This window comes from Gymnogyps californianus, chromosome 12 (assembly GCF_018139145.2).
Source record: "Gymnogyps californianus isolate 813 chromosome 12, ASM1813914v2, whole genome shotgun sequence".
NCBI classification, from domain to species: Eukaryota; Metazoa; Chordata; class Aves; order Accipitriformes; family Cathartidae; genus Gymnogyps; species Gymnogyps californianus.
Genome location: NC_059482.1, coordinates 3,668,026 through 3,684,724, shown reverse-complemented (window position 1 = coordinate 3,684,724; position 16,699 = coordinate 3,668,026). Strand labels below are relative to the sequence as shown.

The window sequence follows — 16,699 nt, the reverse complement described above, 5'->3', positions numbered from 1 at the left end:
CTGAGGAGGAGAGGCCGCGATGCATTTTTTTTTTCTTGGCTTTGATTTCTGCTCAAACACTGCTAGAGAGGCTGGATAGCTTTGCAGAGCAAATACAGCCAGTGCTCACTGCAGTGCAAAGATCTCGAGAACCAGTTTGGACCTCAGAGCTACACTTAATCTGATTTTGCAGGCCCTTGATTTCTGAGGGTGCCAAAGTATTTTTTCTGATGGAATGTAGTCCTAACATACCAATTTCCTTTGCCTGGCAGCTGAATTTAAAAGAGGCAGTGCTGTCTAAAGGGTTCACTATGCAATGAAAAGTTTGATGGTCAATATTGCAGATGCTTAAGAGCAAGTCAGCAAATCTATGCTAACCAAATTCAGACTTGCTTTATTCTCTGTATTTTTAGCGCCGTGCATCAGTCGCAGGTTCCTCATTCCCTCCTGAACTTAAAAACAAACAAATCAGTTGAATATTTTCCTCCCCACATTTTTGCTAAGCATGTGGAGCAGATCTTAGACTTGTTTTAATATGCACAGCGTTGGTTTTGCCATGCTGAAATCATTACCAGACATGTCAGGACATTGGTTCTTCTGCAAGTCCTGCTGGTTTGGAACCCATTCCCACAGCAAACAATACTGCCAAGATAAATTGTTTGCCAGAGATAACTTCAAGTCCTCAAACAAATTACCTAAGAAATGTTGAAACATAATGCTGCACGAAGCAAATTGTTTCCATGCCTCCTGTCCTCGTAGGAAGGAACGGAGCTTATCTCTGTTACAGATTCCATAGAGACGGCCACAATACCTTCACCGATGCGTTGGTTAGACTATGGCAGTTTTTGAGTACTTCACATATCAGAGGAACATAGGAAATATTCATCCCCCATCTACCCTCCCCTCAGAAATGCAAATACTGAAATTCAAATTATTTGTATAAGGACTCCAGCAGTTTGGCAAAGGGCAGTAAAGCCGCTCGTGGATGGCGTTAGGAAAAAAAAGAAGAGTTCACAAGAATCTGTCATTTGCCACAGGCCCTTACATCTCAAGCAGAGTAGAGCTGCTGAGGGTTTAATCATGGGCATCTTTGTAAAGTCCCAAAGGTTTGTCATTTGTGTGGCTCTTTCCCCCTTGAATATTGCTTTGTGCCAATACTGTGCTTAAATTTTAACTAAAAATAAAAGCTGTTTTTCGTAATCCATTCCCTTTGCAGCCTTTCTCTGGGCTGAACCGTATCTGCTGTGCTGCAGGTGCAGGGTGATAACATTGTGACCCATCTCCTATTTTTAGAGCGTTCTCAGTCCCTCCACGACACAATCTGAAGTAAGAAAATAACCTTATTATCTCTCTGGCTCTCTGCCTACTCCAAGTGGTTAACTTTAAGACGTACCTCTTCAATATTAACTGAAGCAGTGGCGATTTACCGAAATAAATTTCTGAACGTCATTGTCTTAATCTCTGGTGCCTTCTGCTTTTTTGTTCCTGCCCTTCTCCTTTGATTTGATGTGGTCCGTGGATAGCAATAAAGCAATGCAGAACAGTTGTGCCCTGTCTCAGAAAAGGGGAACTGTGTAAAAATAAGGAAGCTTTTTAAGAAGGTACAAGGAACATCTAAGACACTAAAAGCTTTTGAAGGATAGCTAGAAACATGGTCATAGAGCCAGAGTAAGTGACATCAGTATCAGAAAAGACTAGATAAAGGGCAAAAAGCAGCAGCAGAGCTAAGGCGGTTATTAAAAACAAGTTGCATTCAGAGAAGAAAATCAAAAGAACCATAAGCACTGATCCATTAAACACAAACCACAGCAGAGGTGGTTATAAAACCAAACCGAGCAACAATTGAGACAAGGCATAAAAATGTACAATAAATGCTTTTTGAAGTAACAGGAAGTCCGCTGAGAGGTCTGTAGAGCTAACAGGGAGTCAAAATGCTCAGAAGACAAAAGAAAGCACGGGTTCCGAGAGCCCCATCTTTCTCCAAAGCGAGATCAGCTACACTTCAACCACTCCTGAGGGGCTGGCTTTATTTTAGTGTGGGGAAATGAGACTAAATGCTTGCTAATCGCAAAAGGAATAAAAAGATCTATTGTGCAGCCAGCCAAAAGCCTTCAAAAATACGGCTTCTAGAAATGGTACCTACAGGAGACGCTGAAGGGATGCCCGCTGCGATTTTTTTTTTTTTTTTTTTTTTTTTTTTTTGGTGCCTTGGATGAAATGGGCTGCCAAACCTTTTCCCTGCCCGTCGGGAGCAAGCGAAGGACCCACTTAACGCTGAGAACCCAATAAAACAGGGTCAGACGTCTACAACTGGCACTGCCATCCGAAGCAAAGAGCTGGGAACATGCACAACCTCCAGGCTCGGGGAAGAGCCGCTGATACTGCCCTCATACCCCCCCCCCCGAGAGCCCCAGGGAGGAGACCCCAAAACCCACCTCTCCTGCACCACCACACTTAACCCGGAGGATTTCCTAGAAACTTGGCTGTGCCTCTCTCCCGGGGCACTTCCCTCTGAGCGCTTCCACGCAGCTGGGCGAAACGCGCGCCGAGATCACGTTTCTCGGGAGAAAAAAAATTCAAAACTAAATATAAAAAAATAAAATAAAAGGAGCCAATGCAACTTCCCAGAGTGACCTCAGCGCGCCGACAGCCGGGACAAGCCCCTCACGGAAATGACCGCCACCGGGACACCGCGCTGAGCGGCCCCCAGGCGGGGTTTGGCGGCGGCCGGAGCCAGCGCCCAGCCCCGCGCACCCCGCGCCCCGCTCCGCCTGCGCGCACGGCTCCGCGCCCCGCTCCGCGCCGCGATGCTGGGGCTGCTGGCGCTGCTGGCGCTGCTGGCGGCGGCGCTGCTGGCGCTGCTCGGGCCGCGGCGGGCGGCCGGCCCCGGCGCCTGGGCTCCGCTGAAGCGCTGGGCCCTGGGTTGCCTCTTGCTCTTCCACGGCGCCTGGAGGCAGCGGGCGGCCGGCGGAGGGCCCGCGGAGCCACGGCGGCCGCGCCCGCTCCGCCCCGACCCCCACGTGAGTGTCCTGCGCCCCCCCCCCCCCCCCCGGCACCCCCAATCTTGGGACCACCTTCCCCGGGAGCCCCTTCCGCGACCCCCCCCTTCCCTCGCACCCCCATCTCCCTGCACCCCCGGCACCCCCCTGTCGCCCTGGGACCCCATCCCCAGCATCCCCACCCCCCAATCCCAGGAGCCCCCATCCGCTGGGACCCACGTTCCCCCACAACACCCATTCCCCTTGGACCCACACCACCTCCATCTGCAGAACCCACATCCCTCAGGGACCTGCATCCCCTGCACCCCAGCGCCTCGCATCTCCCTGGGACCTGCACCCCTCCGGTACCCCCATCCCCTGCATCCTGCTGTCTGGCACCCTCCACCACCCAACCCGTGAAGCCTCCGGACCCACATCCTTTTTCTCCCCCTTCAACACATCCCAGGGAAGCCAGGTTGGGGATGTCACCTTGGCTGTCCCTTGCAGGGAGAAGGGTTACCTCTAATCAGACTATCTGATGTCAATGGGAAAAAGCAGATACACTGGGGGGGACAGAAGCCTTTTATTTTAGCACACTCAGTGAACTGAATCTAATTTTCCAGGTGTACTTGTCTACTTAATGAATAATAAACCCTCTATGTACAACCTGTACCTTGCCTGTGTTCATATACCATCCTGTCAAAATGCTCACTGTGCCTAACAGGGAGATTTGGGTGGGCTTTGCTGTATTTTTTGGCGAGAGGGCGAAGCAGAACGGCTGATGAGACAGGATTTCCCTGGGTTTTCCTTGCCTCATCAAGATTTGGCTTGCAGATGCCAGCTGAGATTTTGGATCCTAAGGAATTTCTGTGAAAAATCAACTTCTTGCTAACATTTCCTGGAGCCTTCTGGGAATCCTTAAGTCATATTATTTAACAAATGCATTGGGGGTTCTCCTTAGCCTTTAAAAGAAGAAGCTGTTTTCTCTAGCTTTTCCTTTCTACTAATTAAGCTGCTGCTTGGAGCGTTTTGAAGTGTTTTGTCAATCTCGAGCAGATTTGATAGGGCAGGAGTGACACCATCTTCCAAATCAAACTGACATCCAAGGTGGTTTGAGATATAGCCAAGGGGTCTGTGCTTTCGTCTCTGCTCCTCCAAGCAGCAACGCTGGAGCAACACTTACACGAGAGGTCTGAAAACAGATCTGGAAAATACTTCCAGAAATTAAGTCTCTGAATTTTTGCATTGGCATCCAGTAGGCTCGCTCTGTGTGTATTTCCAGACTCTGTGCTCTCAAAATCCCTCCCTTAGCTGTATGCATAAGGGCAATAATAATCCGATTTTAGTATTGTTTTGCATTTTACAATGGATAATTTTTCAGAAGCAGGATTTCATCCACGCCCAAAAATGCATTCATAAATCTTAATTTCCATGTTCCAGCTTGTAAAACTTCACTTTGAGCGAGTTCTGCACAAATACATGAAAATGCATCTGAATTTGAAGTTGTGGACTTCTGTGCCTAACAGTTTTTGAGCTTTGCTGTGTTAACTGGCCCTACACCAGCTGCTAATCATGTTAGTAAAGTCCTGACTTTCCTATGATTTACTTTCCTTCTGTTCCTTTTTCCTTTTTAGTTCTATGTTTCCCCTAAGTATGAGTTGTCCTACATACAATTTGGAGGTAGATGGGGAAACAGCATGATTGTGGCTCAATTCCATCCTCACAGACACATTTTTTGAGGTCACATTTCATAAGGATTTTGGTCAAGGGAACTTCTCATTGCAAAATAATCATCTTAATTCGGGATAATATTTCACCTTGTCCATGACTATCAGGCAATAATTACGTTCCCTCTCTAAAACTGCTTCTCATCTGCTCCCTCTCTGCTTCCCGTGTCTGCCCTGATGAGGAAATGGGCAAACAAGAAAGGAAAAATGCTTTTGTGTCAACGAACGGTGTGATTATCGTCAATAAACACCAGATTGACTAAACGTTGTGGGTCTCAGACATTTTCTGAGCATATGGCCTGTCCTGTCTTATGAATGAGGCTTCACTGCTGCTAGCAAAACTCTCTGGCTGTTTGCTGGGGTGCCTGCTATTAAATATAAAAAGTGAAAGTAAAATTTGATTCCTGAGAAGAAACCTACGGAAAACAAAGAATTACTCACCTTCTCCCCCTCCTTTCCTGCCTCCACCTGGAGCTGAAATCCATTTCCCTTTCCCTAGGCGCTTGATTCGGTTTACTTCACTGGCTTTGCAGAGACCAACAAGACCTTTGTGATTGCTCGTCTTGCAAAACGTCCCGGTGGGATCTGTGAGATGTGGCTCTTCCTGAGGGTGGATGGAATAGGCGAGTTTGAAGTAAGTGGTGGATGTGGGATGACATTCAAGAGCAGTGCTGAACTCCTACCTTGAACCCATGTTAGGATCCCAAGCAAAAATTAATGTTCTCAGCGTCTTCGCTACATTAACATCCTAACAGTAAGACATCAGTGCCGTGTCTAAAGACAGTGGTAGAACTGGCCGGATTACTGGTTTTGTCTAATTTTTTGAGTAGGTATCTGACACTGATTCCCTTTTTCCCATAATGTGCACAAAACATAGCATATTTTCTAAAAAATGTTGTGGTAGGTCTCCCAGGAAGAATATGAGCATTCAGTCTTTCTGATAATGTGCAGCACATTGGTTAATAAGTTACATTGTATGGTTATGGTTGATTTTTTCCCCCTTTTTAATGGGTGAATGCTATAAAAAACATTGTGGAATTGCCTCTTTTTTAAAGAGAGAAAGGAAACCTTTTAGGGAATTATATATACATCTGTTTCATTCTTGCTAAAAAGAAAACAGTATTAATCATATATTTTGCGTGTGGATTTTCTTTTTTGTTAATAGCTGACTACATAGTAAAGAAGAAGGGAAGATCTGGCATAAATCCCTTTGCACTCAACTATCTTTATGTTCACAAATTTGTTTCGCTAAGTAGCCATGACCAGAAAAAGCAGGAGACATCCTATTTGCAGAAAGCGAAAAAAGAGAACATTGATGTGCATTATTTTGTTTTCTAGTAATATTTAGTGTAACGATACTACTTTGTGGCTTTGTTACTTAGAACTGCCAGCCAAGTTCAGGACCTTCTTAGATCCTTCCCTACAGCAACAAGCATAAGCTCTCTTTTAGAAAAGTGGCAGCTTTAGGAAACAAGACATATTTTTCAAAGAGCAGCTGAAGAGTTTTGGGAGCTTGCATGCACTAGACATTTAAATCATTTTAGAGTTTCATCAAATTCAGTCTACAAATAAATTTACCCCCGAAGCCCTGCTTCAGCTTGGCTGTAAGCTTGACAGAGTCACTAGCCTAAGGAGCTGAGCTCTTGCAGTGACCTCCCTTCACACAAGTAATTCAGTTGTATTATCTGAAACAGTAATGTGTTGTAACTTCAGTGTTTTAGATGCAATTTTCCCTCTCTAATAATCTGATTACCAGAAAGCAGGTAGAACTGAAAAGCCAATTCAACCAAATATTCTTCCTGCAGAGGGCCATCAGAGCAGGTATTCACCCATGTTGCATCCTCACAATTGAATTAAGCAAATGTTTTCCTGAAATGTCTTTTTAGCACCCACAACATCCAAACATGATGGTGAGAGATGAATCTGAAGAGATCTGGAGTGGCGGAGGGCTCACTATTGAATACTTAGAGCCCCAAACACGCTGGAAAATAAGCTTCGATGGATTACTGAGGTATTGCAGCACACTGTAGTTTCATTTATCTACACTTAAGACCAAGGCTTTTTGAACACTATCTGGAAATATATTTAACCAACTTGAACCAAAAGCTATTTGGTAACAATAGCACACATTGATTTTTATGGAATGAAAAGATGTCTGGTTATATATAGCATTACTATTCTACCTTAGCACACAATAGCATCATTCTTCTGCGGTGTCTCCTACTGCATCCATTTCCAAACATGTAAGAAACTTTTTGCTGTTTGTTTGGGAGCGATACAAAATTATAGTGCTTTGCCTTACAGAAAAGGACCCTACCGACAGCAGTGGAATGAAGAGGAAGGTGAACTTGTACCAGTTAAATTCTCTTTCCAGTAAGAGTGTTTGACATTTGCTTTGGGGTGTATAGTGAGTTCATGGTTAGAGATTTGGTTACTGTTTTCGAAGTAACACATGAAGCCCTTGCCTCTGCTTTCTCTTGCTGTTTATGGACTCTATTTGTCTGATAAAAAATGATTTGCTGTCAAAGTAGCACAGCATTTCTGGGGTAATGCTGCATTTGTACCTCTGAACAGACTACATGAGAGAAAGCAGCATGCTTTCGCTTGCAGCTCTGCCCTGCTAGCTTCCCTTCCTAGGTAATCTGTTGACTCTTGCAGGCCGTTGTTGCTCTTCTCGATTTCCTTTTGTTTGCTTCCTTGAAAAGTAGTAACGTATTTAAAATGACGAAAATCGGAATTTTTCAATAATGATAAAATACAAAGATTGCTACTGTCAGAGCGCGCAACTTGGCCTGGTATGACCGGAAAGCTAATAATGTCTTTTATTTTTTTCCCCTCTTTTCCCAGTTGGGAGAACTTCACAGAAGTCTTTAACTTCAGTGTCGACAGTCACCCCAGCACATTTGCACGTGCTTTTGCCCAGGAACCGTGGACCATCGAGTTCTTCCAGAGGGTCAAAAAGTGAGAGGCGAGATTAAGTTCTTCTGGGGTTAATAGTAATTTTTCTACAGATTTCTTCAGGTTCTGTCGTGTATTGGTTTAGGTGATTTTAGAAGATGGGTTTAATTTGAAGTGAGCTAATAAAGGACGTGGCTTCTGTCAGGTGTCTCCTGGTTTCATTACCACACCAGACCTGGCAACCTCTAAGGAGGATCCTGCACACAGATGAGGTCTTCCTAATATGTGGGTGGAGGGACCTGCCCACAGTTTTGGTCCGTAAAACCTTGAGCATTAGGAATATTTCTTATTCTGTCTTTTTTCATTGCTAACAGCCTGATTTAGGCTGCTTCCAAAGTCAATGGTGCAGGTATATCGAAGCAAAGGATCGAATATAATCGTGTGAAAGGAGAGCTAAAGTGGGTGTTTTAATTACTATACAAGCTTCGGAGAGCTGAAAATACGAGAAGAAAATATGAATATCAATAGTGTGTTGTCTAAATACAAGCAGAAATTATGTATACCAATACTGTGTTGTCTTTGGTGATACCTGCTGACTTCTTAGCAGCAACTGTTTGGTAGTACAGCATTTTTTGAAACAAAGGGCATTTTTATAGTCTGTCAGGGTGGGAATTTGCTGTTGTTTCATTCTCAGGTGTCTCATAGACACTATGTAGCAATAACTGGGAAATGTAAAAGTGATTGCTAATGTGTAAAGTCTGGCATAGCCATGATCCAGATCCTCGGAAATCTCTCCTTCATTTTGGGATATAAGTCCATCAGATTGGCATTGAGGCGGCTTGAATAGGAGACTTGTTGATTTTGCCTCTGTCAATTCCCTCTTTTCTTTCTTCCAGACAAAGGGACCAACATTTCCGACATGAGCAGTGGGGCCAGTCTGTTGGAGACATTGAAATAGAAAATCATGAGAAAACCGAACTTTCCCTCAAAGGCGTTCGGAGCCACTCGTACGGTAACAGCACCAGAAACAGTTCACTCGCTTGGCTGCCTTCACTATAGCTGGTACTGGCAGGATAGTAGGACTAAAGATTATCTGTAAAAATAACCAATTTCATGACTGGGCATGAAGTTAAGACATTTCAGAGGAAATACCATTACTGTTTTGGGGACATGCATATGCTTACCATGATATCAATTACTGAATATTTCTTTATCCAAAGTTAATGTCAAGTCAGGTACTATTAGTTCACATTTTCCAGCAACGGTGGACTTCAGGTTGGGTGATTTTGTTCTTTTTTGCAGGTATCCGGGACTGGTCTGAGATTTACCGTTATGTCATGATTTTGGCACGCTTTGAAGTAGGTATTAACATGGCAATATGCTACTTAACCATGATATTGGAGGTGTTCCTGAGCTTGTCAGTCGTATTTAAATAATCAGAAATACAGCACTGGGAGCATCCACAGTGTGCAGTCGGAAGTGCTAACTGGTGCCATCATTAGCACATATCAGTGTTGGGAGCAGCTCTCAAAAGCAGAGCTGCGTGTGTAAAAACTGAGATTTTGCTATACTGATTGAACCAAAAGTTGTTTTGGTAGCTTGAAACTGTTTGTTTGGGCTTTTTTAAGAAAAATTAGATAGGCAGCTTTACAGGACAGATCCTCAGCTGCCGCAAATACCCGGCACTCAGTGGAGTTGATGCAGTGCCAATTCACACTAACTGAGAGCCTGAGGTGTTTGAAGGCATCCTAAGCCTTCATGACAGCAGTCGACAAATATTTCTGCCTGTGCTGATCTCTAATTCTCCGCTTTGCTGTTGTGGCTGTGCTGGAGGAGAGTCAGGGCTGTGGCTGCTGGGAGCACACAGCCTGGGGAAATGCTGAACGCTGGCCTTACAAGCTGGCATGCAACCCGAACAGATGCTCCTGAAAAGGCATTCCTTTGCCAACACAGGCATAAAGAAATCTAAACTCTCTATTATAGGCAGCATTACAGGAGTTAAGACTGAATTTGGAATAAAAGTTCTTTTCCCAGATATATGCTGGCCAGCACAAAAACACACCTTGGAAAATCCCACATATATGTAGATCCGGTGGCTGCTGTGATTTAACATATGCCTGTGTACCTTTTAATAAGACTGTACTTTTGCACTGCAGTGTGTATAATCAGGTAGTAACCTCTCCCTTTTCTTCATAGTTATTCAGGACTCAAAATAACTGTGGTTCTTCCTCTCCTAATTAAAAGCCATCTGACTGTTTGTTAAGAAGAAATTAAAGTTTATCGCTGATTGAATTTTGGAGTCCTCATACCCTGAGTGTCTGTGCATATATAACATCACAGCATAGGCTTGTATGTGCCTCAGAGCAGCCCAAGTTGAGCATGAAGGGATTCAGACTCAAGGATGGAAGAGAAATTAATAAAAACATGAGATTCCAGTTCCTTCTTATTTAACATTTTTTTCTGTATACTGCTCTCAGGCATAGAATAATATAGATTAGAAGAGATGTCTGGTCAAAGCAGGGCCAACTTTAATAGGTTGCCCATCAGTTTTGAACATGGCTAGCTGACGTCTCTGCATGTATTGTTTCCCTCCTCCTCTTATGTCCACTTGCTGTGGACTTTCTGTTGTCCTTAATGTCCTTAATTTGTCGTTAATGTGTTTGGTTTATATTCTTGGACTCTCATTTGCAGCCAGATTTTCATTGAAGATGTATTGACAAGATTTAAAAGTATAAGGTCATAGCACGCTGCATAACCTGAGTTATATCCAGTGTCTTCTTGGTCAAGTCAGCGTATGGCCCACAGAAATGAGTCTACACAAATTAGACTGCTTTTTCTTTACCGCTCTCTTACAGGATGGGACTGCGGCACATTTAACAGTTATTAATATGCCAGCTACCACAACTAAGTAAGTAACCAAGGAAGTTTACGCTACTAAAAACATACGTCTTAAAGGTGGCAGAAGTTGCTCTGCAGGATGCCTAAATGCACATTCTTGCTTTGAAGCTGTACAGCCTGATTTCCATCCACGCCCTCTTGCTCCCTACCCCCTCTGCCCAATTTTCCATTTGCAATTAGTCACAAGGACAGCTTTTACCTTCAATTACTTCCTTTCCATTCAATTACTCCTTGGCTGATGCAGCTGCCTGTCTTACTGTCCAGATGATTTAGAGGTACAAATTGAGCACTTCCAGCTATTTAAGGAGGTGTGTCCGTCTGTAGTGGGGCATTATGCAGGGAGCCCTGCCTTGCTGACTGGCGCTCTCTGCATCCAGAAGCTTAAAGACCAGTGTTCATGGCCCTGTGACCAAGTGGGACCAAGTGACCTGCCTGTCCCACCTGCCCACCACAATCCATCCTGCAAGCCTCATCTTTCCTGCATGCGTGGCTTCCCCCGCTCACCATTTGCAATATCCCACAATAAAACCGTTTTTATTTATTCCTGCTGCTTTGCAGGGATGAAGGCCATGCTCAGCGTTGAGCTCCCTTGGAAGGCCAATGTGCTGGTCCATTTGAGTTTTGGTTGAACTTCAAATCTGCTCCATTTCTTTCCCCTTCAGCCTCACTGTAGGTTATGTCTTTTTCCCTGATGGGAGGAAGGCTGGCATTGAGTGGTCCAATGCCTCGCTGGCTGAGATGGCTGATGATGGTGTTATCAAGGATGAATACGGAGTCAGTTTTACTGCCGGTAAGCTAAATGTAGCCCAACTATATCTGCCTTCATCTTTTTGGCACGCAGTTTATTTAGTGGAGGAAAGACTATTCAGTGAAATTCCATGTGATCCTTGGAGCAAATTTGAAAGCTAAATGCATCATCTTACACCCTGAGAAATTCACTTCTGTGCTTAAGTCAAGTCATATGTGTAGTGTGTCGTCGGTGAAACGATGTGTGTCCACTGCAGGATCAGGGCCACAGGGCAGCTGTATCAGAGGGAGAGTTACAGTTTCTATTTGTGGTGACTGTTGCTTATGCTAATCCAGATAAATGATGTGCTTTTCACTTTTTTGGGTGTCAAAACATATGTTATGAGTTGGATTCAGCTGGTCTGGAAATACGGCTTGATCAAAGATTTTACTTAATTTACAAAGCAGACAGGAAAACTGTTGTTCTTTAGAAAAGCATAAGAAGAAACCATACGCAAAGATAATAGATCTTGGGTTTTTTGGAGATAAAATGCTACATTTGAGATAAAATGTTGGAGACATTCTTCCCTTTTTACTCTTATCAAAGGTGGCAAGTGCTTTGATGTTTCTGCAACGCTGGATAAGCAGGCTTGCCCCATGGTGTATAATGGCCTGACTGGAAGCGGCGTTTTCCACGAGTGCGTTGCAGATTTCCAACTGAACGGGTTAACGCAAGGCTGGGGCTTGGTTGAATTTTATTACAGGTAATATAATGACAGGCAAGAAGAGGTAAAGAATTCCCATCCTCCTATATTGACCTGTGTGGCTACAGCTCCATAGATATTTGAAGCATAAATGCACAGATTTTTTATCTGATGTAAAGAAATGTTGTTCATTTAGTGCTTAATGTGTTTATTAAATTGACAAACACTATATATTATTTGAAAAGGAATGATTGTGCAAGCACTTCATACATGCAGACAAACCACGGGCACTTGTTCAGTTGTTTGTTATATAGGTTGGTGTAGGATTTTATATATGTCTCCATATAGGTTTAGGAGTTTGTGGATGGTCCATTCTGGAGGCTGTCTTATTTAGGCAATCTGTCACATTATAAAAATAATGAGTCCTCTACCCCAAACAGCAGGCTGACCATTTACAGGGTGAAATTTGCTCACACAAGTATTTGTCAGACTAGAGCACAGAACAGATAAATGTTGAGAAAATCAATACAGGAATGCCTCTTCTAGGGGAAAGGATTATATCGACAAAGTATGTGCTTCTCAGTGAAGTGCTGTTTCTCCTGCCACATGATTGTCACAGTCTTTTACTGGAGCCTTTTCCCTATTGAGTCTTTTCTCTCAAGAAAAAAAGGGCAAGTTTGGTTGTTTACATTTAGTTTGCTTCTTAAAATCCTTGGCTGTCAGAGGAAATGCCATAGATGACTTTCAGGAGATTGAGAGCTCAGCTTCTTCTGAAAACCAGACATTTAAAGCACATAAAATAGGCCACTAAACTGCCAAAGCCCTCTGGTTGAACTTGAAAACCGTGGTGTGTAGCTGCTGCCAGGTACCTGCTCCGCTCCCTTCACTGGCTGTCAAAACCTGCATGGTGGAGGAACTGACCCAGCACGGAAAGTCTCAGCTAAAGCCCAAACAAGGCACCTTCTGCAAGTCCGGACAGTCCTGGACGTTTCTAGATCCACCCCAGGAAGGCTTAATTTGGCAATGCTGACAAAATTCCCATAGGCTCCCATCTCATATCTGCTTTCAAATCAAAACCACGTTAGAAATTAAAGGGTGGGTGTCTGGTTCTTCCCCCTCGCCGCAGGATGCCAACTCAGCATCGCTGCTCTTCTTACAGGGACGAAGCCGCCCAGCTGGTTCCGAATTTGCAGCTTGGTTCGAAAGCCGAAGGACCTGACCTTTCCTCCCAGTGCCCTGCGGCCGACGGCTCTCCCCTGTGAGGATTTGCAAGCTTGTCCCAGCGACATTAGCAAGCAGCAGCTTTCAAAAAAAAAAAAAAAAAGTTATTCCCTGCAAAATGCACAGTTTTGAGTGTGGAACTCATTGTCACAGGATGCTGTGGAGGTTGAGGGTATAAAAGGATTTGGAGGCAAATGAGATATACATTTTTAGTTGTGCAGCTCTTAGTGGTTGCTAACCGTGGTGGTCTGGAGGCAGTTTAAAGGAAACCTCTGAGCAGCTGATTGCAGGAAGAGTGCACTAGGAGGGATCGCTCTACGCTCTGTCTTGTCGTATTTTTCCTAAACTGCCAGCTGCTCCCCGCCGTGAAGACCAGGACACTGGGCTACGTGGATCTCTGACCCAATTTAGCGGTTCCTCTGTTCTTTCAGATTTGTTTTTGAAATAAAAGCTCTATCTTTCTGAACTCTCTGGTTGTTATAGTCATTAAAACATGGGAAAAAGCTGTTAGAGGAATCTACACTGATTTGATAGTCTTGTCTATGACTGTATGAGAGCTGAACTGGAAGAAGTAGGAGAAAGCACATCTAAATGAGGTGTCGTCTAGGAATAGCATTAATGGCCAATGAAATAAGTGGTACAAACACATTTTTCCCTTGTCTGAAGGAAAGCCAGGGTCTGGTAGTCCGATTTAGAAAACGATCTGAATTTCTCATCATTCTCTTGAACTTAGATGCCATATTAATCGCAACATCCATGTTAGTCACTGATAGCTGCTGGCCCAAGGTAGCCTACAGTGTATTCCCTACCTCGATGCATCTTGCCATTAAGTACTGAAAATTAAACATACCTAACGATATGTCAAGCAAAAATAGTTACGTGGAAGATCTGGACAGAAGGAATTAAGGAAAGATGCCTCATGCTCTATACCAGGCAGCAATGCTATGCAACTGCTGGGAGCATCGTAAGGATATGTTATAATAGTACCTCCACTCCATTTAAGAAAGTAGTGAAATCTGGGTGCATACGTATATATATTTATAATCTCTGCTTAGGCTGACACTGGAGGCGACTTTAAAAGACTTTGAAGAAGACTTTCTCCTTTCTGAGATAGTTCTTACATTTATTACTATAACAGCGTTACATGCAGAATAGGTGCATGAATGTAAAATTATTCAGCCTGTATATATCGCGGCGATGACTGCATGTTCAAATTTGGGAGGCATTACTGAACAAGGCTGGGATGATGCAGGCAACAGCCTGATATGATGCAACAGGCTGATTTTATCAGCAGTCTCTTCTGCAGCTGTGCGGTAGGGTACAGAGATTCCCACTCCCTAATTGATAACGTTGTCCCTGTTCTGCGTTTGTGCCTGTGAGCTGTACCCCACCGAATGCACAGATTTGTGGTGCAAGCGCCATGCCCCTCCTTGCACCCCAAACCATCAGCTGTGTGTGCGAAGCAGCCTTACAACTGCATTTCTTTTGGGATAGTCATTGATTCAGAGCTTTGGATTTTAGCTGAACTTCTATAAATACTTCTCTAGTTACAGTGGTATTAAGAAACGCATTCTTGTGAGTCTTGCACAAACTTAAAGATGTCTTAAATCTGTCTGTGCGCTGGTAGTCTCAATGCACTGAAACAGGGAGCTTCTAAATTACTTGAGACAATGGTACTTTGACAGAAGGGAAGGCCTTATGCCTCTTTTTACACATAAGAAATCAGTCAAATAGGTAATTTTAGAAAGGTTAGAAAAATAACTATGTTATACATCACAGTTTGTTCCTGCTAAGTATGTGGCTTGTTTTGCTATGATCTCAGGAACATCTGTTCCTTTTTTCTGTGGAGTTTTTGTCATCTCTTTCCTTTTTTTTTTTTTCTTGAAGACTAAAACATTAACGTTTAGAAGAAGGAATACAGGCACATGATCAAGCAAGGTCCTTGGAGGTGTCGGAGAATGTAGATAATGAGAAAAATCATTAATTATTACTCTGGAATGATAGTTCGAGAAATTGCTGTAAAAAAATTCCCTGTCCGGCCCAAAAATTACAAATCCATCCCATCAAGGAAGGTATTGGTCTGGCTGTTTCTGACTTGCAGAAACTGGGCTACAACTAGGGGTGCTGTGGGGCAAACGGCAGGTATCTCCCATGAATAGTAGTCTCTGAAGTTCATGTTCCTGCAGTGGAGGAGGCAGAGGAGGATGACCAGCCTTCATCACTCTCCTTTTGCCCTCTTTACTTGTTTCTTTTGGTACCAGTGGATGGAGAATTAGAGTCCTCCTGAGTTCAGTTTGGAAAAGTTCAAGCAGGGTACAGAAAATGATTAATAAAGTTTTGAGCTGGCAGGTTTATTTGCCAGGTGATGAACTACTGGTACAGTATTTCAGCTTGAAGGACTGAAAAATTGACTGTCGGGGGTTTTCTCCCTGGATTTCAAATTAGTTTATAGTGAGCTTGTGTGCAGGACACATGGAATAACTTATTTAATTTAAAATAAATCTACCAAGCCCCACGCTTTGACCATATGAAGTGGTCCTTCTCTTGTGGCTCCTTTCTCGGTGGAAAAATCCATCTTGGGGAATGCTTCTGCAGCCCAAAAGCATTAATTTTGAGCAAAAAAAGCAGTAAATGGAGGCAAGTCCTGGCCAGAAGTGAAATGTAGCGTATGATCTGCTCTTGTCCGGCATGAAGGGAGGCAGCTGGAGCCTCATCGGGATGAGCTGCTTTCCAGCATCTGCGTTTTGCACGTCTGGGAGGAACTGAGCACCTGTAATTCCTGCTGCTGTCAATGGGCCAGCGCCTGACACGGCAAAATACTTGCACAAAATACTCGCACGTCCCACTGGAGCTCACATGCATGTTGAATTTCAAGATTCAGGCACTTGTAAAGAGGTCATTTAAAGGCTGTCAGCCCCAAACTAAGCGTTTCCCATCAATCTGGCCTTGGCTACTGATGTCTAGGATGGTGAATATTGTACTAGGCTTATTTATTCTCCTTCCTTTTTGCAATCTTTCATGTATTCGTAGTATAGATATAAAGGCCATTTTCAACAATGTTGTATTTCACTGGCAGAAAGAAAGGAAGAAAAAAAATCTTTTTTCTGTTTGGATTTATGTCCTAGCTTTACCGTGGATGAAGCAAAGTGTAGTCCAGGGAGGTCTGTAATTTATAAAAAAATGCACTATATGGCTGAATTATGTCTGCAAAGCAACCAATTATTTCAAAAGTAGACTTTTCCCTCCATAAGAACAAGCTCAGCAGCCAAATGACTCAAAGACATTCCAGACAAAATGACTGATAACCACCCACTCCCTTCTCCCATTTACTGGAACCCCGGCTGCCTCATGCTCCCTCTTGTTTACCATAAAAAGCCATATCAGTCTTTCTCCATCCAAAATTGCTCTTCCCTAAACTGTGGCTTTTGTATTGTTGCTGCTCTCCTAACATAATTAGACTCAGAGCTCAGGTGTCTGAAGCAAGGCCTCTGAAGGGATCTGTTCTCGGGGGCTTTTTGGGTCCTCCCTCCCCATTTTGAGGTATTTGCCTTTCCTGTTTGAGGCTGTA

General features: G+C 43.7%; 1 protein-coding gene across 1 annotated transcript; it reads left to right on the top strand.

Moving 5' to 3' along the window:
• Positions 1-2,786: 2,786 nt before the first annotated feature.
• LOC127021285 (uncharacterized) lies at positions 2,787-13,597 on the top strand. Its single transcript, XM_050904261.1, has 11 exons — positions 2,787-2,999; positions 5,184-5,318; positions 6,571-6,695; positions 6,989-7,057; positions 7,532-7,645; positions 8,479-8,594; positions 8,885-8,940; positions 10,438-10,490; positions 11,143-11,270; positions 11,814-11,970; positions 13,070-13,597. Exons 1-11 carry the CDS (start codon positions 2,787-2,789, stop codon positions 13,170-13,172), a joined length of 1,269 nt encoding a protein of 422 aa, XP_050760218.1. The 3' UTR covers positions 13,173-13,597.
• Positions 13,598-16,699: the final 3,102 nt, after the last annotated feature.

Excerpts from the sequence above, each read along its gene's own strand:
- LOC127021285 (XM_050904261.1), top strand. The coding sequence starts at position 2,787 with ATGCTGGGGCTGCTGGCGCTGCTGGCGCTGCTGGCGGCGGCGCTGCTG. Across the intron at positions 5,319-6,570 it reads ATGGAATAGGCGAGTTTGAA|CACCCACAACATCCAAACAT; the intron begins GTAAGTGGTGGA and ends ATGTCTTTTTAG. Across the intron at positions 6,696-6,988 it reads AGCTTCGATGGATTACTGAG|AAAAGGACCCTACCGACAGC; the intron begins GTATTGCAGCAC and ends TTTGCCTTACAG.